The following is a 24,683-nucleotide window of genomic DNA, read 5'->3' as shown; positions in this document are numbered from 1 at the left end:
TCTCTGCCCGAGCAGGGACGAGGAAGAGCACAGCGTCAAAGGTGCCCTAACACTCCTCAGGAAGCCTCCATGGGCTGATGCAAACAGCATGAATTACATCAAATATGCAAATCTAGCCCAGAATTTGGGCAGCTTTCACTGTGCTGTGTGCTGGACGTTCCTGGGTGTCAGAGCCCCTGGGAGTCTCTTCTCAAAGCTGCTCCTGGGCTTTTGACTTGGATTTTTTTATTTAAATTTTTTTTAATTATTTTTACTTTTGATCCATCCGTGCTGCGGTTTGCAGAGCTCTGCCTGTCACATGTCAATAGCGAAGGGAGTCCCGTATCCCGCAGGAGCTCTCCGGGTTCTGTGTGCAGGACCAGGGGTCCGGGATCGCTCTGACTTTCCCAGTGCCACCACTGGATGTCCCTGGGAGACCAGCGTTCCTGCACCCAGCCTTCCTGCATCCAGTGTTCCTGCATCCAGCGTTCAGGCATCCAGCATTCCTGCATCCAGCGTTCCTGCATCCAGTGTTCCTGCACCCAGCCTTCCTGCATCCAGTGTTCCTGCACCCAGCCTTCCTGCATCCAGCCTTCCTGCATCCAGCCTTCCTGCATGCAGCGTTCCTGCACCCAGCCTTCCTGCATCCAGTGTTCCTGCACCCAGCCTTCCTGCATCCAGCCTTCCTGCATCCAGTGTTCCTGCATCCAGTGTTCCTGCACCCAGCCTTCCTGCATGCAGCCTTCCTGCATCCAGTGTTCCTGCATGCAGCCTTCCTGCATGCAGCCTTCCTGCATCCAGTGTTCCTGCATCCAGTGTTCCTGCATCCAGTGTTCCTGCATCCAGCCTTCCTGCACTCAGCCTTCCTGCATCCAGTGTTCCTGCACCCAGCCTTCCTGCATGCAGCCTTCCTGCATCCAGTGTTCCTGCATGCAGCCTTCCTGCATGCAGCCTTCCTGCACTCAGCCTTCCTGCATCCAGCCTTCCTGCATCCAGTGTTCCTGCATCCAGTGTTTCTGCACTCAGCCTTCCTGCACTCAGCCTTCCTGCCGCGCTCCCCGGGCAGCCCTGCGGCATTCCCGCATCCCATCCTGCATCCTGGCCCGCGGGGCAGCCTTGTCAAACCTGTCCCAAGCCTTCCCAGCATTCTATCCCAGGAGTAGAGCATTTAATAAATGCTGCTTTGCTTCAAGTCAATACACATTTTTCTCCTCGATGCCCTAAAAATAACAAGTGAGAAGTGTAATGATTTTGGAAATAGTACCCAGGCACTTTCGGAGCAGGAGCTGGGGTTTGCCTGGATGAAGTTCTCTGCACACAGGGATTGCCCCGGTGCAGTAAGCAGCAGAATTTGCTCATCAGGGTGAAAAGAGGGTTCTGGCCAGCACTGGGGATTACATTTGGCAGAGATTTGCTTTGTTCTCTGGAGCTTGAGCTATTGCAGGACTGCTCCTGAGCTTCCAGAGGCTGGGGACATCGCTGGGGTGTCAGGGGACAAAGACTGTGCTCATTCCTGCCTCTGCTCATTCCTGCCCCTGCTCATTCCTGCTCCTGGTCATTCCTGTCCCTGGTCATTCCTGTCCCTGCTCATTCCTACCTCTGCTCATTCCTACCTCTGCTCATTCCTACCTCTGCTCATTCCTGCCTGCTCATTCCTGCCTCTCCTCATTCCTGCTGTTTACCACTGACTGCACGAGCATACCTGCCAAGGGTTTTGGGAGCAGAGAGATTATTCCCTTTGGCCATGGAACCCCAGGAACATTCACCCCTCACTGCTGGGGCTGTGCTTTGTCAAAAGTACTCAATCCCTCCCCCAGGCCTGCCAATGCTCCTGCTGCAGTGATAGATTTGGGTATGCAGCTTCCCATCCCACACTGTCTTCTCACTGAAACAAATCTCTTTAATTGTTTAGATGGATATTCTGAATCTGGGTTTGCTTCTGTAGTGATTTATTAGCTAGGTAGGGATAAATAATTTTTTTAAAAAAAGAATTATTGGTTCCAGGTCAACACTTGGTTCAGTAATGACTCCAATTTTTCTCTTGAGGGCTAACAGAGTGAGTGACAATTCTGACAAACTTTTATTCTGTGAGCAAATAGAGAGAGCAAATTTAAATTCAGCCTCTGAAATGAAAGCAAATGGGAGGCAATATCTATTAAAAAAAGTTAATATAAATGCACATTCTGAGTGAGTGTTGCCCTTATGGTAATGTTGCTGTTTGCCTTTGTAATCAGGACTATTTTTACATAACCCATCTCATTTTTTTTTTCTCTTTGGGTCTTCAAATACTGTTCTCACTGTTTAAATTTGTATGTATGAGACTGTGTATATGGCTACATCCACAATAATGTAGAATAAAGGCTACAAAGATTTGCCGTGCAGGAGATAAGAAATTTGCATTACTTGTCTGGTAAAGTAAGATGATAAAATAGTCCTAAAGAAGGCAAATTCATTTTATTCCATATGCCTTTGTGCCATCCACCTTGGGAAGAATGAAACAGAACCCTCCTGTGATTATAATAATAGCAGAGAAGTAGGATTACAGCAGTAGAACTTACTTATGCACTGTAATTCAACCCATCCTTTTCCCTTCTCATCTGATATTTGCAGTGTACAGTCCAAGCAGGCAATAAAATACTTGGGATTGTTTATCAGTGAGGTCATCCCTGGAATGGCCAGCTCATGGAATTAGTTCCTAATGAGATTATTAGGCCAGTGTTTATTTTGTGGGCTCTGAACAGCCAGCATAAACTTAGACATTGTTATTTTGCTGTCAAGATTGTGGCTGAAGCTCATTTTCTTTCCCAAGACTTTAAATCTAATCTAATCTAGCCCAGCTCCCAGAATTAGCAGGACTGTTTGTGTTGTAGAAATCTTCATTCTGCACTGGGGAAAAATGAGCTTGAGCAGGTTGCCAGCCAACTGCATGCTTTGTACTGATCAGGTAAATGAAATACACCGCAAAAAATCAAGGAGAGGAGTGGGGGTTCTCTTTTTGGATGTGTTTTCATCCAGCCTCGTTGTAAATGTGGTGATTTTAGATGAATAGAGTTCCTTCCCCAGTGAGGTGAAGTCTTCAATGGATACACAGGGTTATGCAAGAATTCTGCCTTTCAGTGGTGTTGATAAAGTGGAGCACAGCAGTGTTTGAACAAATCCCAATATTGAGCAGCTGAGATGAGGAAGTGCTGAAAGATTCTGTCTCCATGTAAAACCACAGGGGAATTTGCAAAAGCAACAGTTCAGTTACACAAGGAACAATTTCAATTTTCAGGGCCATTTCTCTTGAATCCATTTGACTCGTCTGTGGAATTACTTAAATGCACAAAATCAGAATTGACCAGAGAAGTTGTTTAATGAAGTCAACCACTGTCTGTGATTATGTACCAGAGAATAAATATTATTTATGTATTTGATCTTTATCCTCACTAAGACAAGAGTTCTTGATTCCTGAGTTTGACCTTCAATATTGTTGAGAGGAGCTGAGTTCTGCAGAATTCTGCATGAAGCCTTTTCTCAGACTAAATTTACTTTGTGCTGCTCCACTGAATTGTGGAAGTACAAGTGAATGTTGATAATGGCTCTTTTGCATATTCCCTCCCCTGTTCCTGTCTCAAACATCTCCTTCAAGCATGCAACAGAATGTGCTGGTAAAGAAGCATCTCTCAGAATGGCTGTGCCAATTTTTGGAGTGTGGTCTCCAATAGTTTTTGGAGAGTCTCAGAAAAATTTCAGTTCCTATCAGCAGCATTCTTGCTGCTCCGTAGCATGGGATCCTTCCTGCAGCTTCAGCCAGGATTGATTTGGTCCAGCAGGGATTGATTTGTTTTGCAGAGCATTTCCTCAGCCACGAGCCTTTGAAGGTCTCAGGGCCAGTGCAGGATATGCAGAGATATTTATATGCAGAGATATTTACTTACCCAAAAATTCCCTTGATTTTTTTATTCTGTTTCAAGGTGTGGAAGCTCTTTGAACTTGAACTTTTTCTCACTAGAGCTGAGTTACTGGAGAATCAAATTTATCTCTAGGAAAAGCCATGAATTATTTTGGTACCAATTTTTCCAGGATCTGTTCTGCTTACTTAGACCTTGGGTATTCAAAGAACAAAGTTAAAGGAGCTCCTCAGTGTCATGGGATGGTCAAGGCATTTATCCAATGTGGGATTTAATCTCTTTCCAGTTACAGTTAATGTTCAAACTGGTGTAACATCACATCCTGGTATAAACTGAGCAGTTTGATCTCCAACATGTTCTCTCTCTACCACTTTTTTGTTGGTTTTACAGCATTTTGGGTTCTTCTTTCCCTTAAGAATGAACTTGGGAATAATTGTTGCCTTTTAGCATGGAGTTTCCTAGAATCTTTTTTCTTGGAGAAACATTTACTTTAATTGTTGTGAGATTAATAGGCAGGGAAAGGAGATACAATAAGAGATAATGTGTTCATATTTATAAAATCTTTAGACAGGCTCCAGTGAGTTCTCTAATTAACCACAGGAAGACTTTATGAGTGCTGAATAAATTAACATAAAAAATAAAAGCCTTGGTCGATTAGAATGCCTGAAACCAGGCTATGTATTGTTGGTCTTGAAAACAGGGGTCACCAATGGTCAGAAGAACCTAAAATGAGGGTCTGGTTCCCTTTTCTTGTGTCAGCAAACTCTCTGGTGGCTCATAGTGATTTACAGTGATGTAAGAGCAAATCAGGTCTCCACTTCTTACAGACTTAACAGAGGCCATAAAGTCTATTTTGGCTCAGTGAATTTGTTCTTTTCACAGATACTTTAAGTCAGAAAAAACCCTCAGGAACACTCTTTAATGAAGGCAATATGAGCAGTTTTGGAGACTGAATTACCACACTGTGTGTGCTGCCTAAAAGAATTGTGAACCCCCTCATGGGTGCTGCTCACACCATTCCCTTACCCAGGCTGTGCCAGGGCAGGTTTAGGCTGGAGATCAAGAAAGGTTCTGCCCCAGAGGGTGCTGGCACTGCCCAGGCTCCCCAGGGAATGGGCACTGCCCCGAGGCTGCCAGAGCTCCAGGAGGGTTTGGACAGCGCTGCCAGGGATGCCCAGGGTGGGATTGTTGGGGGGTCTGGGCAGGGACAGGACTGGACTGGATGATCCTGGTGGGTCCCTTCCCACTCAAGATATTCTGTGATTCCATGGGACAGAGATTTGTTGATGACATGTATTGACCCCTTCCTCAAAGTGCTGAGTATAAAACATTAATCACAGCAATTTCCTTGATGGCTTCTTGTCCCCTGGAAAAGATGAAAATTCAAAACCCATCAAGAAGCTGATTTGTAGAGCAGTTCCTGAGCACAGTACCTTGCAGTTGTGGTAGTTCCTGCGTCAATATTCCTGGGAAGCTGCCAAATTAATAGTCAGCTTCTTGGGAGAATTAACAAAATGGCTGTGATAATGAAATGTCTCCAGAACTGCCTTCTCTATCAGCCTTTGGGTGTGGAAACCAGCAAATCCCTCAGGAGGAAGCCTGGGGTCCCAGGAGTCTTAGGTTGGAAATGTAAGATGTGGTTTGGAGGTGTGTGCTCTATCCCCATCTGTCAGAGCTGGGGCAGTTCTTCTCTGCTCACTGGGCAGTTTTTTCTTTATCTCTCCCACAGCCCATCCTCCCTCCAGGAGATCTCTGCTGTCCATGGCCACTGAGTGTCCCTGCAGGGCTGATCAAATTCCACCATCCCATGGGAGATGCTCTGCCCAGGGCAGGAGCCCAGCATTCCTACCTGGATCCAATCTGAGCCTGGAACAGCACAGCAGCCTTTGCCCCCTGCATTCCCAGAGGAGCAGCTTTCTGCTCCCTGCATTCCCAGAGGAAGAGCAGGCCCATCTCCAGCAGCCCTGGAGCTGCAGAGGAGAACTCCACCCTTGTCCAGGATCCCTGCTCCAGCAGAAGCACAGCTGGCCCTGCAGGAGGGCTGAGCCACCATGGAATAGGACTGTGCCACCACCCTGACCCACAGCGGGGCAGCTCCTGCTCTGACTCTGGCAGTGGGGGTTTTTGTTTGTACTATTGCATTTGTATTTTAGTTTTCCTAGTAAAGAACTCTATTCCCCTATCTTTGCCTGAGAGCCCCATAATTTCAAAGTTATAATAATTCAGAGGAGGTACAGATAACATTTTTTCATTTCAAGGGAGGCTCCTGCCTTCCTCAGCAGACACCTGGCTTTTCAAACCAGGATGCAGGAGAGGCAGGGAAATCTTGGAACAGGGTACTGTGTCTGGATTTGGGTGTCATCTCTGCCCTTCGAACCAGATGATTTTTAGGGGCCCCTCAGACCCAAACCTGATTGCTTACCTGTATTTTGAGAGCAAATCTGAGCTGTGCCCCAGAGAAAGAGTCTTGAGCTGGCACCAAGCTCTCTGGATGCCAGAGCAGGTGATATTTAAATAGCTTTGTGAGTGATTCCCTGTGCAGATGAGATTTTCTCCTCAGTGCAGCTCTTCCATTTGTCTGCATGATTTCAACACAAGGGAAGAAAGAATTGAATCAGAGAAAGAGCCTTAGGGGTGGGATTCATGTCAGCAAGGATTCATTCCCAGTGCTCCTGCCTCTGCTCTTCCAGGTGTTCTTCCATGAGCAAATGGTGGCTTCCAGTTTGAAGGAGTCAGCTTCTGAAAAGCTTGTGTGTATCCATGTGGGAATACAGGGAAAAGGGAGTGCATGATGATGGAGTTCTGCAAATGCTCCTTGAGTGTTCCAGACTAGGGCACCACCATGGGTCTGGGTTATTCCAGCTGGTGCAGACACTCCCACTGTACACAGTGAAGCACTGACGCTTCTGAGAAAGTTATTTCTTCACTGTCAGGACATGTAGGTGAGAACTTTTATTTCTCAGTTCACAATGAGGATTTTGAAGTTGCTTGTTACATGAGAACACAGGATTCAGACCTGTCCAAAAGAACTTGTCCCAGCTGCTGCTGCATTTAATACCCAGCATTTTCCAGGAGCACAGGTTTCAGGAAAAGGTGCAAAAAGTTGACAATAGGATAAAAATATAATAAGCAACTTCTGGGAATTTTTTCTCATGTTTCCTGACTTTGAATTCCAATGGATTTGTATTTCTCCTCTAATACTGTATTTCTGTGACCCCTTCTAAATGTGGAGGTTCTAATTACCCACACAAATGCTCAGCTCTCTTTTGGCTCTTACTGAATTCCTGCAGGTCACCAGCCCTGGCTCATAATTTCATGAGTCACTGCTGAACATGCACAAATATTGGGAGTTAGGGCAGCCTGACCCTCAGCTCCAGCACGACACTCCGTGCACTCTTTGGAGAGGTTATTTCACAGCAGCCCTTCCCACCAGAGCCCCCATGCAATTGTGTCATTATCTGGGATTATAAATGCATTTACTGGGCAGGAACAGCAGCCAGCAATGTGTCTGCACCTCTTATGCCCTGCCAGTTTTCCTCTCCCCAGATTTGCTCCTGGAAAGCTGCAGGTGGAGCTGATGCAGAGTCAGAACCTCTCCCAGGATCTGGGAAAAGGAGGGGTTGGCTTGAAATTACTCTTCAAACATGATCAAACTGTTCTGGAAGATTGTTCTGGTAAAAGCATTAATCTGCATTAGCATTAATGATATTATTAATGAGGGGACAGCAAGAAGCTTATAACACTATCTCTACCATAAAGTCCGATAGATAAGAGGATGTAAACCTTGCTGAATGACCACTTATCCTCTTTCATAATTCATAGATTCCACTAGAAGCCTCTCACTTCATTTCCAAACTTGAAACACTGCTCCAGAGATGCTTTTGGTTATTTAGGGACATGGAGTTATTTTAGACACGTTTGAATCCTGTGCCCTGGTCAAAGGACTGCCTGACCTCAGACTGTTTCGTTTGTCTTTGGTTTGTTTATGGCAACCAATTCCCAAAGGCAAAGCCATTGTTTGGACTATTTTGCTGAGTAAGTCCAGAGCCACAGAACCAAGCTGATAAATAGAAGCAGCTGTATATATTTAGTGTATATCTATAAGCTCCCAGTGCAGTGGATTCACCTGCTGAGCAGCAGCTCAGAGAGTTTCCAGGCTGTGATCCTGGAGGCATGAGCAGTGTGTGCCCCGAGTGTGACAGTGAATTGGGTATTGCCCTTCAAGAGCAGTTGCAATTAAAACTTTGAAAACAATCTATTTTTCCAGTGCTTTTCAGACTGGAACATTTTTCTCTACAAAATTCCTTACAGAAAACTGGGTATTTTCCCCTGCCCTGGAATATTTTCCCCTGCAGCCTATGCTGGAGAGCAGTGTGGTTTCAATTACTGAGTGGCACTTCGAGGAGAGCAGGTGAACAGAATGGTTGTAACTCAAAATGCAGGAGGAGGGAAGGCAAAATAATCCCTTAGGATTTAATCTTCCAGGGGGCAGAAGAAAATTCTTTGAAGTCAGCCAAGACTTATTTGCTTGTTTGTGACCTTCAAGGCCAGGAGGGACCTTTAGATCATGGAGAGTGTCTTGGTGTGTGACAGAGCTTGGGATGTGCAGGGATGTGCCAGGTGGAGCTCCTTCGCTGAACATGGCTCCAGCGAGGGAACATCCAGCCCCAAATGAGTTGGGATGTGTGGGTGGGTGTCTTGATTTGAAAAGCCAGGTGTCTGCTGAGGAAGGCAGGAGTCTCCCTTGAAATGAAAAAATGTTAACTGTACCTCCTCTGAATTATTATAACTTTGAAATTATGGGGCTCTCAGGCAAAGATAGGGGAATAGGAAGAACAGTTCTTTACTAGGAAAACTAAAATACAAATGCAATAGTACAAACAAAAGCAACACTGCCAGAGTCAGAGCAGGAGCTGCCCCGCTGTGGGTCAGGGTGGTGGCACAGTCCCATCCCATGGTGGCTCAGCCCTCCTGCAGGGCCAGCTGTGCTTCTGCTGGAGCTGGGATCCTGCACAAGGCTGGAGTTCTCCTCTGCAGCTCCAGGGCTGCTGGAGATGGGCCTGCTCTTCCTCTGGGAATGCAGGGAGCAGAAAGCTGCTCCTCTGGGAATGCAGGGGGCAAAGGCTGCTGTGCTGTTCCAGGCTCAGATTGGATCCAGGCAGGAATGCTGGGCTCCTGCCCTGGGCAGAGCATCTCCCATGGGATGATGGGATTTGATCAGCCCTGCAGGGACACTCAGTGGCCATGGACAGCAGAGATCTGCTGGAGGGAGGATGGGCTGTGGGAGAGATAAAGGAAACTGCCCAGTGAGCAGAGGAGAGCTGCCCCAGCTCTGACAGATGGGGATAGAGCACACACCCCCGGCCACATCTTACAACCCAGGACACAAAGCCACGCCTGGGGCAGGGCTGGTGGCTGCCAATCCCCAGTGGAACATTTGCTGTGCACAGCTGGATCCCAGCTTTGCTGCTGTCCCCTGAGCAGTTTGCTGGGATCACTCTTGCCATTCCCTGTGAATCCTGGGAAAAGCCAGTGCCACCAGGGTGTGGATGGCCTGGGGTGCTTGTTAATCCCCTCCTGCACTGGATGGGAGTGGAGCTGTTAGAATGGGAGTGCTGTTAGAATTTTGCTGAGACCTCATTTTACTCTACATTTTATGAGCTTATAACCTTAACAAATCTGTGGGAGCCATTTACTGTCAGAAAGACAAAACTCCCTTTTGTAGACTTAATATTTCAAAATATTCCTTTTTTTTTGGTCCCCTTTGCTACCTTTTTATAGCTCATAAAGAATGATTTGGTTTTCCTGCTTTATTTCTGTTGTAGTTTATGAACCTGCCAGCTAATAAAATTTCAGGAAAATCTAATTCCTTTGAAAAGTTCAATTTAATTTTTTTAATAGGAATTTTATTTGAACACCCTTGTTTTAACATAGCTGCCAGCAACATGAGCAGTTTTAGGGGTTTGTTGGAGAACACATTTAATTTCCCATTCCAAAGATGCCCTGGATTTTAATAATTTCCAAGGGCAGGACTGAATACTGAAATGACAAACTGCTGTTGCCTGCACAACAGCCTCCAGGCACCCTCACAAAAGCATTGCCAGCAAGAAGACTGCAAGCAAGGACATTGTGGGAGTGAAGGAAAAGATTGGAATTCCCTTGCACCCATTCCTTTCTTGCTGAGTGGACACCAGGCTCTGAGCTTATGAATTGAAGGTATTTTATCTGTGCACAAAAACTGGTGCAAAAACCGGAATCCCCTGGCTCATCTCAACACTGCTGGCATTTTGTGAATCCTGAGGAGGGCCAGGATTGTTGCCTGCTCCCTGGCAGCCATTCTTGGGGGTTTTCTATTGCTGGCTTGTCCTCAGAGGGAAGATGGGACAGCCCAAGGGCTGCTGCCTCAGGAGCAAAGCAGAAGTCAGGGCTCTGTGTGCACTGAGGCAAAGGTGGTTGCAGATATTCCCGGCCTCCCTTTCCCCAGTCTCTCTCAGCCTGGCACTGACAGGTGCTTTTGTCAAAGTTTATCCGAGAATACTCAGCCACACAGTTCAGAAAAGTATTTTTGGTTTGATATTTTGGTGCTGTGACATCCTGACACATCTGGCAGAGGAATGCACATTTCAGCAGAAATGGTCACATAATTAACAAAATTAACTTAAGGAAATAATGCAAACCTCCAATTCCTCCTGTTTCCAAAATCAATATTTTTAAGATACTTGGCACTTTTAGAGTAATATAATTAGTGTTTTGTTCAGTCTTTTACTCTCATACAGTCTTACTTTCAGTTTCTTCTACACACCCCTCAGTTCTCAGGGCTCCCAGCCCTCTCTCTGTAATTTCTCAGCTGTTTTAATGAATGGGCCCAGCTGCTGTGGGGCAGGGTTGGAGTCTGTCCTGTCAGAGTTCAACTGCAGCCTGACAAAGGGACTCTCTCCCTTTAGATGTACATTGAAGGGGCTGGGGTGAAACCTTACACTTCCCCTAAAAAAGTCACTTATCCAATTCTCTAGATGGATTTTTAAGACTGAAACTTGAAGATTTTAATGTCTTCTTCTGGAAAAACCCAGCACATTCTTATTTGCCTTCTGCAAATCTTCCTGAAAGGAGATTTCCTCTGCAGACATAATCTAACACAGACCAAACCTTCCCCTCCACAGGCTCTTTCATCTAAAAACTACAAAAGTTTGAGCAATTTCATAAATCTATGCCCATAATCCATAACTTTTCCAGGAAAGAGCTATGGTAATTCTCTGTCCTGTGAAGATGAGTGCCTCACTTTACAAGCAGTGCCTGCTCTCAATTGATCAAAGTTGGTATTTTACTGATTTTTTAAGTTTCTACTCATTTTCTCAGCCCTGTAAGACACATGAAGCAGTGATGATGCATTGAAATGATTTTGTAAATGTATACACATTCCTGTCTGTGTGGCACACAAAAATATTGAAATATGAAGTGTCATTATAACATTTCCAATCGTTCTGTGAGCAAATTATGTTCACCAGCAAATGTAAATATTGAAGCTGTGTTAAACTTTCATTGACTCTCTTTGCAATCCCTTTCTCCCTCATTAAAATGAAGTTCTAACAAGCATTCTTTGCAGGCATATGTGACAAACTTCTGGGAAGTGGCTTTCTTTCAACTTCACCCTAGAGATGTTTCATATGATGCTTCCTGTCACTTTTGAGGACATAGATTTAAAAATAAAAGTACAATACTAGTTCTCCCTTTTATTCCTCTGAAGTACACAATCATTCTGGAAAAAAGAAATTTTCCTTTATGGCAAAAATTCACGTTTGGACCTTTTACTTTCTATCAATAAGAGCTGGTTTTGCCAACCTGATTCCAATTGTCTCCTTGCAGGATCATTTTCCGGATTTCATCCTGGTACAACTTCACAATCACATTTGGTTATGGGGAGAGGAATTAACCAGCTGCAAAAGTTCTGGAAGCTGGTTTTGTACCTGTCCCAAAGTCCACCTGCGCCTGTCCTTGCTCTAGGCCTGCCCTGATCTCTGAAGTTTCCTGTGTCTGTTTTTCTAGGAGAGAATGTTCTGCTATCAATAATGAGCAGAAATGTTCCTGCTCCCTCCAGAGCAGCAGCAAAGACTGACCCAACCCAAATGGAGGAATGGGAATGGGGAGATGGACTCTGAAGTATGGGAATATAAACCCAGCAAATGCAGCCTGTGCAGTGTTTCTTCCCAGATTTCAAGCTTGTGCTGAAGAGTCTTTAAAAACAAAGGGAGAGTCATTAATCCATTTTGGGATTTATGCTGTCCTTTCTTGGCATTTTTCATATTTAATGAGGTAACTTGTGCTGTGCTCACAGGCAGCCTTTGTCTGCCTTTGGAAAAAATTGAATGTGCTTCCCTACATTGTTGTTTGATTTGAATTTCCTAAATTTCCTAGCTCCCAAATGGAGTTGGGAACTAAAATTATGAAAAACTAGAAAGCCAGGCTGGGTTCTGATGGTCTGCTTTGGTTTGCAGCTTTTGTGGGAGCTGTTTCTGAGTTTCCCTCCAGGTTCTGACCCCTCTTCTGCAGCACCATTTGGGGGACTTGGCATGGAAGCAGGAAAGGAGGGAATTTTCTGCAGGACAAATTGTGCCCTGAATCTGAGGGAATCGAGTGCATCACAACATGCTGTGACTGTGCACCAATCCAGAATCAGTGCAGCTCTGTCTGGAGGTGCTCAGGGGGACTGAACTGAATCCTGGGTGTGGCAAAATTTATTAATGTCACAGCACCGAGATCCTGCTGCCCCTGCATGGATTTTCCAGCTCCCAAGAGTTCTTACTTTCTCTTTTCAGGTCTTTTCCCATTGTATCAGGCTGGAGTAGGGCAGCATGAACTGGCCTTTACTCACCAATAACTCAGTGAGTAATTGGTGTTTAAGCCCATTAAAATATTCCTCTTTACTGAATGGCGTTAAACCAGAAAAACAGAAGGGTGTTAGTCTTACTGAGATAAAAAAACCTCCCTGGCACCTGTGTACTAAATGAACTCTTAATAAATAGATTATTGTTAATAGTGCCACCCTTAGGATAATGCTAGGAGGAGGGAATTCCTGGCCATGATTTAGGGCAACATTACATTGCATTTTTTATTTAGAGAGCTGTGATCTGCTGAAATCTGAAGTGAATTTCTGCCCATTTTTTGAATAGGTAAAATTTGTTCTTGAGTACATCTGGAGTCTCTTTGCCAGCTGGGAATTTTCTTTCTTCCCATGGCTGGGATGAATGTTGGCTCCCAGGGACGCAGAGCTGTGGGGTCAGTACTCCTCTGTGGCTCTTTGAGGAGGTTTGATGCAGGACCTGGCCCCAGTAAGAAGCAGGTCTGTGCTCCCAGAGCAGAGAGAAGCAATGCACCATGGCCATCTCCAGAAGATCACCTGAAGAAGAGCACCTGTGTTCTCCTGCCTTTTCCTTCCTGGAAGGAAGTAATGGTCCAAATGCAAGGAAGAAGACAACCTCACTCTGCAATCTGTTGGCACTTCCCATTCATTACAACATCCTGAAGGCATCTGGGATCTCACAGATTCAAAGATTAACATCAAGGCCAAAGAGTGTTTCATCAGCACAGAGGAAAATCTCATTCAGCAGAGGAGGGATGCTGAGTCAATAGGTCTCAGCGTCTGAGCTGGCCGTGAGTCATCCTGACAGCAGGAGGAATTGCTGCTGTCACCTCCAGAGCAGTTTGGATTCACAAACAATCCATCACCAGGCCAGGAGTCCTTTGTGACAGCCAGGTTTGGATCCAGCTCTTCCAGTGCTTGGGGAGACGAGGGTTTGGCTCCCCTCCACCCTCCTGCCCTTCCTCTCGGAGCTGTAAAGTCCTGCTGCACTTCCAGCTTGACCTTGTGGCACGAGAGGTTTGGGGATTGTTCCAGAGGCTTTGGGGAAAGGGAGGAATGAATCCTGTCCATCCCAGGTGCTTCAGCAGACAAGATTAAGGAACCCAATACCTCAATCCCCCACTCTGCTGCTCCTCATGCCCCTCCACCTGCTCTCCTTGCCTCACCCCCCTGTCTCTGAGCTTCTGCTCCCTGCTAAGATGGCTTGTGACATTCTAGCTTGGGGCATAAACAGTGCAGGGCTGGCTTTGAAAAATATACATGAATAAAAGGTCAAAACTCTCCCAGAAAATAATAAAGTTCTTGGTTGGTTGTTGTTTTGGTTTTTTTTTTTTTTCCTGTTGTTTTGGTTTAGTTTTTTTTAATGCATAGTTATGAAAAACAACTTAACCTTTGGGATTTTGAGGAATTCACTGTGACAATGGTCCAGTTTAAAAATAACAACTGCTGCTCCAAGATGAATGTCCAGAGATGCCAGGTTTGCTCCGTTGGCCCTGAGGATCACTGAGTGTGTAGTCCTAGCTTTAAAAAGTCCTGCTAATATTGGTCCTCCTGGAAGGGCAGAAGGCACAGCCCTACATATGGGAGTTCCAGGGCTGAGTTTTCTTTAGTGGGAAAACAGGGACTTCATTATGCTCCTGCTCTCTTTGATCCTGCCTGCTGTCAGGGTTGAATTTTTCTTTAACAATGTTACAGGGAAAGAAAGAAAGACAAGAGGGAAAAGCCAGAAATTACAAAGTTCTCCCTGTAACAACTATGAGCAGAAAAAATCGTGGTAAAAGGAGAAACACTCATCATGTCTGACTCAGACAAGGATCAGTGTATTATTGACAAGTGCTTGGGCCTCTTTTCCCCCACATCACATCAGAGAGAAAAATTCCTGCTTTATCTGCAAAGGAGAAGACTCAGGTTGTTAAAAACTTTTTATAATGATTTCAGGAATTTGACTTGATTTTGGAGACTTGACTTTCCAGAGAATCGTGGGTTATGAATATTTTCCCTGAAAGAGATCTGGGGAGGTGGCCAGTTCACAATTAATAGAGTAGACATGAGTAGCTGCTATCTAATATTACTATTTAGGTGTGATAAATGCATCAGTTCTGTCACGAGAGAGCACTGAGTGCTGTTTGTTAACTGACAAGTGAAGCAGGAGGAAAAAACAAAAGGCACGAGGGTATCTATGAAGCTGTCAGGTAAAATTGCCTGGGAGTTTTCTTAGAGAAGCCAACTTAGGCTTGTCTTTGCACAAGAAGAATGTAATTTGCTTTGTTTCACGTTGCTATGTGAGATCAGTGTTGCCACACCTTTTGTTTGGATACAGACAAAAAAGTCATTAATTATTAGCAGATTCCACTTTCCAGGATTCCCAGAGCTCTGCCGAGGCTCCAGGTGAGTCACCAGCCCCATCTCCACTGTTTGGAAAGGCCAGGCCTGAGTGGCTTGGGGTTATCCTGGTGATTTACTGCCTGCTAGGAGGAAACAATGACTCAGACCTGGCTGTTGGAGTATTCAGGATGGATGGGACTTCAAGAGGTCCAAACTCAACCCTCCTGCACAGAGCAGGGTCAGTCAGCCCCAAAATGTGTCACAGAGAGGGTTTAGTCCTTCTCAAGTGCAGTGAATGTCATAAGGTTCCTGATGTCACTCTTAATATTTGAAAGAGTATTTTTTGCCTTTGTTTGGATGGGTCAGATGACTCTGAGTGACATCACCAAACTGACTAAACCACCTGTGGAGTTGCAGTTTGCCCTAAAATCTGCAAGAGATGGGCTTAATCCTGCAGCATCCATACCATGGATTTAGCCAAGAGCACCCTGTGGACATCTGTTCCTACCCTTTCCTACACTGGGTTATAAGGATCACTCATTTTTCACAGAGTGCTGGAGGCTCTCATTTCAACCAAAGCTCCTTCCATGTGCTCACGGGCCTGGGGATGTCTGACAGAATAACTCCATCTCTTAATCTCCTCTGCGCCCAATTCTCATACTCTGGAGAAAAATCTCTGGCTCCAGAAGGTGAACAGCTTAAAGCTCAGAGGAAATGTTTCTTCTTTACTGGGTGCTATTTCTGCTCAGTGAGGAAGAGCTGGAATCAGCCCCAGGGGCTCTGTGTGGAGCACATACTCAGTGTAAGCATCGTGAGGGACAAACTCACAGCGAGAATATGGGAGGCTCTCCTGATTTATTTCATTATCCTGACATTTGATATTATGACAGCTTCAGTCCTGTTACTTCCTGGGAGCCACAACCCTTTCTGAAAGGCTCCCTGAGGAAATCTGGACCAGGAGTATTTAGAAGCCACGTTACTCTGCCCTTGTGTTTGGTGTAGATGTGGAGTAAAGCCCTCACTACCTGCAGAGAGGATCAGACAGGTCTCACTTTGTGCCTCGTGGAGAGAGGTGGAGTCAACTGCCACAGCTGGGATTTCATGGGATTCAGTTCTGGTTCCTGAGCCCCTGGAGGAGTGTAGCCAGAGCAGTTTCTCCTCTCGGAGTTTTAATGACTCTCGTCAGGCTGTAGGAACAGCTGCCACTCATCACTGACTGTGCTGACAGAACAATTACTTTATGGTCCTTGCTGGGCTTCTTCCACCCTCCACACAGAGCCAGCTCATCCCAGTGCAGCCAGCAGTGGACATTCTGTGTGCCACCATGAACTGGCCATGGAATGTGTGCTGGGAGCCCCTGGAAGCTGTGGGATACTGGAAGGCTCTGACACAACATTACCATCTACTGTTCATGGCCTCAGTGTGTCCAAAGCACTGAAAATGAACAGCATTTTCTACTCTTCCTAAGCCTTTGCACTTTATAAACCTTCTCAAGTTAAGTCTGATTATGGGAAGAAGGAAAAAGGGCTTGACTGGAAATCAGCTGGATTCTCTTCTCAGCTTTCTAATGTCACCAGCACCAAATCTGTGTATCTTAATCCTAAATCTTTCTCTTGCTAGTCCCTATTTTCTCCTGGGATTCTTATCACCCAAAGCCACCAAGCTTCGATACTTTAGGCTGAGATTTTCTGACCTGGCCTCTCTATGTGCTGCTGCTGTAAAAACAAAAGTCTTTTCCATCCCATCCAGCAAAAGTAAGGGATGAAGAAGTTACATCCCCTGGCTGAGACCCAAGAGCAAAGCTTCCATTTCTGCCTTCCCAACGTTGTCCTTTTTCCCCAATTTGAGCCTTGCTGTAGCGAGGTCCCTTCCACAAGTGTAACTCAAGCTGGGTGTGATTAATAATTCACATTTGGTGCTAAAAGCAAATCAGAGTTAATTTTGAATATTTTGCTTCCCCTCTTTAATCCGTGGGTTTCCGCGGGAGGCGGCTCCGCGCGGAGCTGGCGGTGACTCACGCCTTACGTAAGGAATGAAAACATCTTCAGTTTACAGAGAAGAATGTTCCTGCTCATTATGGGGATGAAAGGAGATTGCTGCATTTCAAATGACATGTATAATTTAGACACTTATTTCTAGGAGTGTTTGGAACAGGGAATGAAGAGAAACTAAAATGTTTGAAGTGACTTGAGTGCTTCATAGTTTTTAATGTGACTGGCAAAATACACAGCCCAATAACTTTTAAGGCTGCTAATGGAAGAATGGCTCTGAAACTCTAACAGACTTCTTTTTTTTTTTTTTTTTTTTTTTTGTTTTGTTTCCTAATACCAGTATTTATTTTAAGCCATGAGTAGAAACTGTTATTTGTCACTATGTTAAAAAAAAAAAAATCTCATTTTTTTTCTGCTGGTAGTTACCCGCGGTGCCACCGAAGTGGAAAGAGGAATGGGATTGGTATTCCAGAAAAACCAGCCAGCTGGTGTGGAAAGCGGCAGCAGGTCTGCTGCATTTGAATGGAGCTGGGAGATTTTTTCCCTTGGCAATCTGAATGTTAAACCTTCACAACAAATAGAGAGCATGGAACAATCTGTATTTCAACAGTGCAGAGTTTATTCAAAAGAGAAATCAGTAACATATTGGGAAGTATTTATCTAATGGTGCGCATTTTAGAATATTATGGCAAGCCAAATCCAACACAACCTCTGGAATTTTGGGGCTGAACAAGCCCCAGATGCCCTCATGTTCTGCAGATTATCTTCACAGACTTCTGTGCTGACACGCTTTGGTGAGCAAGGGCTGTCCTTAGCAGGCAGAATTGTGATTCTCTCTTCTCTCTCAGCCGCATTTATTGAGATATCTTAGGAGTAACCAGACACAATGTCTGTTCCACGGGCTGCTCTTGGCAGAGGCTGCTTTGGTGCATTTCTCCAGCAAATTGCCCATTTTTTTCAGAGGTCTGTGAATCTTTAAAGCAAATGCAGTGGGCAGTTCCCTCTGAGCAGTGTGGCAGCCTCTGTCCTAACTTTGGAACCCCCTGTAGAAATCTGGATGAGATCTATGCCTTGCAAAAGCCTCTCAAAACTGTTGCATTATTTATTTTTATTCTGCTTCAAGGACGACGCTTTTCAAACCAAGAGATGACACAAAGGAGCCCTGGGCTGTATAAATATAGAATCTTTTTATTTTTTTGGTTAATAGATACAGTACAATTTTTGACTACATAAGAAAGCGTTGTTTTCAGTGCATACATTCTTCAGGCAGACAGGAACATGGCAGACAAACATTCCTTGGTGGTTTGAACATGGCACTTGGTTTATTTCTGTAAGTCCCAAGTTCCTGGCTTTTCCCAGTTTCCCTTAGTTTATTTCTGTAGGTCCCAAGTTTCTGTTTTTTCCCAGTTTTTAGTGGCTGCTTTGACAACTCAAGGTCTAAGGAAAAATGAATTTAGTGCTACCAGGAGAACAGGACAGTGCTCAGTGCATCCCACATTGGTCTCCCTGTCACCCTTGTGGTCCCAACTGACCCAGGCCAGCAGGCTTTCCATTCTACGTTCACAAAAATGCAAATAGCAATGTCAAACAAACCACCAGTGCTTGGGCTCAACACCTCCATAGTTCCCTGTACTGCCTGACTCCTGAGAGGGCCAAGTCCCAAACTGCTCCTGAATTTTAAATGTGTAACATGGTGCTGGTGCTGTGACTTCGGCAAAATTCTTTCTGTTCTTTTGTGGTGTAGTAAAAACCCAGGAAAATGGATCCCAGTGTTTGGCCATTTTCCTCCATTTTCAGGGAGGAAAAAAAGAATTATTGCTGCCTTTTGTGTTTTTAATTCACTGTATGATAAGAAAAAACCTCTCGGCTGATCTGTGAGTGTGATACTGATCCTGAGCAATTCCTGTGTTCAGGGAAACCTGATAATGCTTATCTTGCTCTGTAGCTATTTGCTTGCAAACCGTTCCTGGTGTGTTCCCTCGGTGCTGGTGGGATTTAGGGATCCTGGAGCCCAGCCCACATCCCCAGAGCTGGGATAGGCCAGATGGAATCTGAAGAGTGAGGCAGGACACGAAGGATGAGTGAGGGGTAAAATCAGGAACCAGCCTGGCCAGTTCCAGGCCTGCATGGCAGCTGACACTCCTGCAGTGAACAGGAGAGCAAATCCAGTGAGAGAAACACCTGGATACTCTGGGGTGTCCTGGAATTTGCCAAGCAGGTGAGTGAGGGAGGGTTTGTGTCAGTGGGATGTCAAGCAGAGCAGTTGGGGTCTGCAGGAGCCCTAAGTGTGTTCACCTGCAGCACTCAGGGGGTTTGTTTGACACCATCACTCAGACTTTGAATTTCATCTGACTGCCTTGACATCCCAAGCAGATACTTGGGGTACATCTTGCTGGGGATCCCCTTCTTGTGGGAGTAACTTGGGAGAACCTTACAGAAACCTCATTGTTTGAGGAAAGGACTCTGGGAAAGATCACATTCACACAGTCACCAGCCTTCATTTTGCTCCAGACACAATATTGAAGAATCAGTAGATTAAAAAGCTTCTCCTATTCAGGGAAGGACACAAAGAGACTTCCAGACAAACTAATACAAACTAGTTTTCCTTGGCTATATATAGAGGGTTTAATGTGAAAATCTCACTTTAGATTATCTAGTTCAGCCTCTGCAAGCACAGGATAAACAGCAGTGAAATGATCCTATACCTGATCTTAGGGGGAAGGCAGAGCAAAGCAATCCAAAGGGACTGGGAGAGCAAATAGCAAGAAACAGATGAAAAGTAGAGAAAAGAGGAGACAGGAGATGGTTACAACACCAGCCTGAACAAGAACATGCAGGGGAAGGCACTTGGACACCTAAGTGGGAGGTGATTATTGGAGAAGAGACAAGACAATTCCATGGAGAGCTCCGAGCTCCTTTGCCCTGATTCTCTGGGCCTCCAGGAGCACAAAACCAGGAGGAGTGAGCACCATCAGAGGAAACAAAGGTACATGTTAATGCAGATCCCACTGAGCTCAGGTTAGAGAAAGCAGCTGGCAGACAGGAGTCGAGTAAGAATCCCTGAGAAGTCTGAAAAAAATAATAAAAATCACATCTTTTTAACAATTTACCCCTTCTGATCCTCTAGCCAATCCACCAGCCTTCAATGAAAACCCAGGCAGTGGAAATCCATCACCTTTAACCCAAGCTGCACATGGTGACACTTCCAGGAATGAGATAAACCTGCCAAATTCCTCCAGATTCCCGTTTCCTAACTGAAACTAAATAACAAGGAGAAGAATTGAGAGGCAGAGGCACTCCCAGCCAAGAGAGCTGCTGTGCCATGGCACTAGTGGGGCACTGTAAACTGGAGCCTGGCCTGCAAGCATTAGTGAAATGTTTAGTATGATACTTAACTCTGTTACATCTGGGTATTTCTTTCTCTTTGGACTAAAATGTTACCAATTTTACCATATAAATGAAATACTATATTTGTTGCTACAGGGTACATTATATACATCATTGGAAGAAGAGAACAATAATTAAATTAAGGGAGGCGAGAGAAGGACAAACAAAATATTAGTAAATAAAATAGAATATGTTCAATAATACTTTTCAGGCAATACTTTTGCTTGTTACATTTACTATAAGGAGGAAAAAAAATCTTCCATGAAATAACATTGGAATCAGCTGCCCAAACATCAGTCAGTCCCTTCCATCGCTGGATGTGCTCAGGACGCTCTCGATTCTGCCACTGCAGAGGAGCCCTCAGTCCTGGGGCTGTCAGTGCAACCAGGGCTTTAACCATCTGCAGCACTGGAGCCTGGGCCCTGCTCCACCGTCTCAGGTGGCACAGAAAGGCTGATGGTTGTCACTGAGAGCCAGAAGGACCCTGGCTCCCCACATCCGCTGGGCCCCGCTCCCCAGATGCGCTCCTGTGCCTCTGCCCTTGGAGAAACCCTGCAGCTCATCCTTCAGAGAAGGGGAGAGGGGAGGCCACGTGCTCAGCTCCCCCAGCAGAGCTTCCCGTGTTCCTCAAAACACACGTGCAGGTTTCGTTCCTACATTTCAGAGTTCCTCAGTGAAGGTTTTTCAACGCCATTTTCTCACCCTCCAGCTCAAGGTGCAGTAACAAACATCTCCAGCTGAGGCCATCAACAGCAGAGCCACACACAGGCTGCACCTTCTCTTCCTTTGCCTCATCAGTCATTTATTTCCACAAGAACTGATTGATAGATCCATCAGTTGATTGATCAGAGCTATAGATAGCTAATAGTGTTTGACGAAAAACCAACCCAATGAGCTTCCTGGGGCTCATCAGTAGTTTCTTCTCTTCTGTGACCAGCTCTACTTAATACATTGGTACTAAAATACAAAGCAGTGCAAAATGACCATAAAGCAACTACAGCCCACACCTATCTAGCAGGTGCACTATGAGCAGGGGGCTCTGCAGGGACTGCAGGTGATTCATAAGGGACTCTGAAGTCAAGGGGGAGAAGCAGTGCAGTTCCCCAGAGTCCATCCTTCAGATGCTTGAGAGTTCACAGTTAACGTGGGGTGGGTTTGGAGATTTGTTTTCCCCTTTGATAATACCTGAGGCTTGTTTGTGATTCCTTCAGCGTAGCCCACTGCAAGCACTCATCCAGAAAACTTCCTTCGCTGCTGCGAGGGCGTGCAGCTGTCTTTGCCAAGGTAACAGCATCATTTTGCAAGGCTTGGATTTCATCGCCCTCTAGTCTGAATCATGAAAAAAAATTCTTTTTCCACTGAAGAAGTCAAATCAAGGGAGAAAAGGAAAGGGTTGTGCAGAGCTTGGAGGAAACTGCACAGGGAGCCATTTACAGATCAGTTTATAACTCAGGAGGTTACAGCCCTCACTGTCAGTGAACATCTTACTCATCCTGGTTTTTTCTCCTTGCAACCTGGTGACCTTTCCCTTCCTAAATTTTAAAGCCAACTCTGATTGTTACAGAGCACATGAAAGGCTAGGGATTATTTGCTGATTTGGGAGGCTGCTGTGATGATGCCCGGGGCACACAGGGCACCGGGGCACACTTGTAACAGTCCCTGCCGCCCACAGCTCTGGGGCAGGGGCAAACCCACTGTCAATGTCTCACATGGGAGAATTTGTGATCCTTTCAGTCCTGCTGCAACAACAGCTTTGAATTACCCTAAACCCAGGAAGGGCTTTGCATTTGATAGCAGTATTTACCTTGGCAAGACAGAGAGAACTGTGTGTCACATGGGCTTGCAGCTTAACAGGGAGAGTATCCCCAGGGTCAAACCTTGGGCATCCCCACAGAATCCAGAGGAAATGCTTTTTTTGTTTGTTTTTTTGTTTTTGTTTTGTGTGTTGTTTTAGTAAATAGTCTGTGTGCAGAAAGGAAACAAAAATGCTGCTGCCCTGCTGGTGCCTCAAGGGTGTGTGTGAGTTTTTGTGTAACTCTCGTGCTGGTAATGAGAGTTTTCTGCATATTCACACAAAGGTGTGTGTGAGCCGAGAGCTTCTGTTCGAGTTGAGAAGGTTCTTACTTAAGGCAGTGATTTTGCCTTGCAACCATTACAGAGCATCTCCAGCAAGGTTCCCTATTGCATGTCTGCAGAATAAACTGCTGTTTGAACAAGGGGAAAGCCCAGGGCATCAGTCTTAACCACACTGTGTGCCTTGCTGGCCCAAAGAGCAGGCACATGAGCACGTGCCATCTTTAGGAGAGTATCCTCTGGGCAGTGGAAATTATTAAGTCCAAATTACAACCAAAATATCTTGGATTTCAGAATGTTTCAGCAATATTTACAGGAGGTGAAATCCCAAGTTAGGAAGGGTGTTTCAGCTTTTCTCCAAGCCCAAAACATTCATGTGTGGCTGCTGTTTTTAACAGATGCCTTCCAGCACTGGCCTAACCAATCCCTGCAGGATGTGTCAGGGCCAGCAGCTTGAATCTTGTGTTCCCAACCAGCTTGGCATGACCCTCATGGAGTGAAATGGGGACGCAGGAACCTGTGGATCTGGCAGTGCAAATGAACAGCCCAACCCAGGGGGAGGAGTGGCAGCAGTTCAGGGTTACAGCTCCTACTATGACTGACAGACAATGTCATTAATTCACTGCAGATATTGCAATAGGCCTTAAAGAGAAGAGAGAAGATGCTCTTAAGTTGTTTCTAATCCCATCTGAGATGTGCCAGAAGAAACATGTGAAGCATTATCCCAGCAGAATTCGCTCCTGCTTCACCCAGGCTCCCCGGGGGCACAGCAGAGCCTAGCAAGGCTGAGCTGCAGCCCCTGAGGGGCACTGCTTACACTGGGGGGGCTGAGTAGTGGATGACAGAGTTGTAATCTGGAGGAGGGCTGTGGCACTCCAGGTTGGGATCCATAGGGAGCAGGACAGAGTCTTCCAGGGGGAAGTCCATGGTGTCCTCTTCCACCTGCACTGCTGGCTGGTACTTGACAGTCTCGTGGTCAGCCAGGATGGATTCCTTGCTCCTGCTGACAGCTCTCCTCCTGTTGGGAACAAACATGGGCATGTATCCACCCTGTCTCCGTAACCAATGGTCAAAATGATTTCTTTAGGAAGTAAATATACAAAAATATCAATTTACCTCTATGGCACGCTGTAAGACAATTTTGCTGACTGGATGAGGGAACTGAGGTATTTTAAATAACTCTGTGTTTTAAAAGTAGATTTAGGAGTAATTCCAGCTCTGCTGCCCTGTCCTTTCAGCTCAGCACATTTCAGTGCACTACAGATCTCTTACTTGTAAAGGCACCTGTCCTGTACACACAGCAATATCCTCCCTCATTGTTCTGACACAGGTCAGTAAAAATTTGACTTTTCTGAATGCAAAACTGAAGGCTATGACTTTTCTTGAAGCATAATAAGGGATGAAATACTGAATAATCTCTGGCAGACTCTAATTTAAACTGATACTGAAAGCAAGAATGTGTGTTGAACACGCTCAGGCAGTGCAGGGCAAAATCCCTTTTATATTCCCCAGCCCTTTAACATTCCTGACCCAGGGGTTGCTGAAGGGCAGTGGTTTGCAGCATTCCAGCTGCTTTTGTTTCCTGTCTTCCCCTGTTCCAGGTGATGGAGAGTGGGGCAGAGCAACTTCCATCACATGGAGCAGCCTCAGGGTTAAAAGCAGCAGAACCCTGAGACTTGTGTCACAAGGTGACCTCGAGGAACAGCAAGGGCTGTGGAGAACTCAAAAGGTTCTTTCTGTCATAGGCTGCCTTAAAAAGAATTCAGCCTCGGTTTCTGAGCAACTCCTTGGAAGAGGCCTGGATGATTGAGGGGTGCTCTAAAGGATTCCAGTGTGAGAGTGGCCTTTGAGCTGCTGCACTTTGCTCAGGACCCTTTAACTGCAGCTCTTGGGAAGGAACCTCAGCCACAGACTCATCACAGCAGTGCTCAAGCCTCAGCTCAGAATGACTTGAATGTGCCTGGGAGAATTAAATAAATATCAGGCAGTGCCCAAGCACTTTGTGTGTGTGCTTCATATGTGTTTAAAGTAGTATCAAGTTACATTTTAATGACCCTAAACCAAATCTGAATAGTCAACAGTTCATCAAATAATTGTAGAATTCATTACACTCATTTTATTGGCACTTCTGCAGTGCTTCCAGTCCCCTGCAGCTGCTCATTTTCTCACTGGGGTGCT

General features: G+C 45.5%; 2 protein-coding genes across 3 annotated transcripts in view; one reads left to right on the top strand and one right to left on the bottom strand.

The window, feature by feature from the left end:
• The first annotated feature begins 402 nt into the window (after nt 1-402).
• LOC119695142 (keratin-associated protein 4-2-like) lies at nt 403-1,203 on the top strand. The gene has a single exon (XM_038123045.1). The coding sequence runs from the start codon at nt 403-405 to the stop codon at nt 1,201-1,203; it is 801 nt and encodes a 266-aa protein (XP_037978973.1).
• A 17,010-nt stretch (nt 1,204-18,213) lies between these two features.
• Nucleotides 18,214-24,683, bottom strand: part of LOC119695216 (vascular endothelial growth factor receptor kdr-like) — a 126,378-nt gene continuing 119,908 nt past the window's right edge. For both annotated transcript variants that reach the window (XM_038123230.1, XM_038123231.1), the window contains exon 30: nt 18,214-23,523. In XM_038123230.1, coding sequence (XP_037979158.1) covers nt 23,319-23,523 — 205 coding nt within the window. In that variant the 3' untranslated portion in view covers nt 18,214-23,318. The remainder of the gene's footprint in view (nt 23,524-24,683) is intronic.

This window comes from Motacilla alba, chromosome 4A (assembly GCF_015832195.1).
Source record: "Motacilla alba alba isolate MOTALB_02 chromosome 4A, Motacilla_alba_V1.0_pri, whole genome shotgun sequence".
Taxonomy (NCBI): Eukaryota; Metazoa; Chordata; class Aves; order Passeriformes; family Motacillidae; genus Motacilla; species Motacilla alba.
Note: the sequence above shows the minus strand (reverse complement) of the source record. Positions and strands in the feature narration are given on the sequence as shown.

Coding starts and splice junctions, on each gene's coding strand:
- LOC119695142 (XM_038123045.1), top strand. CDS start 403: ATGTCCCTGGGAGACCAGCGTTCCTGCACCCAGCCTTCCTGCATCCAG.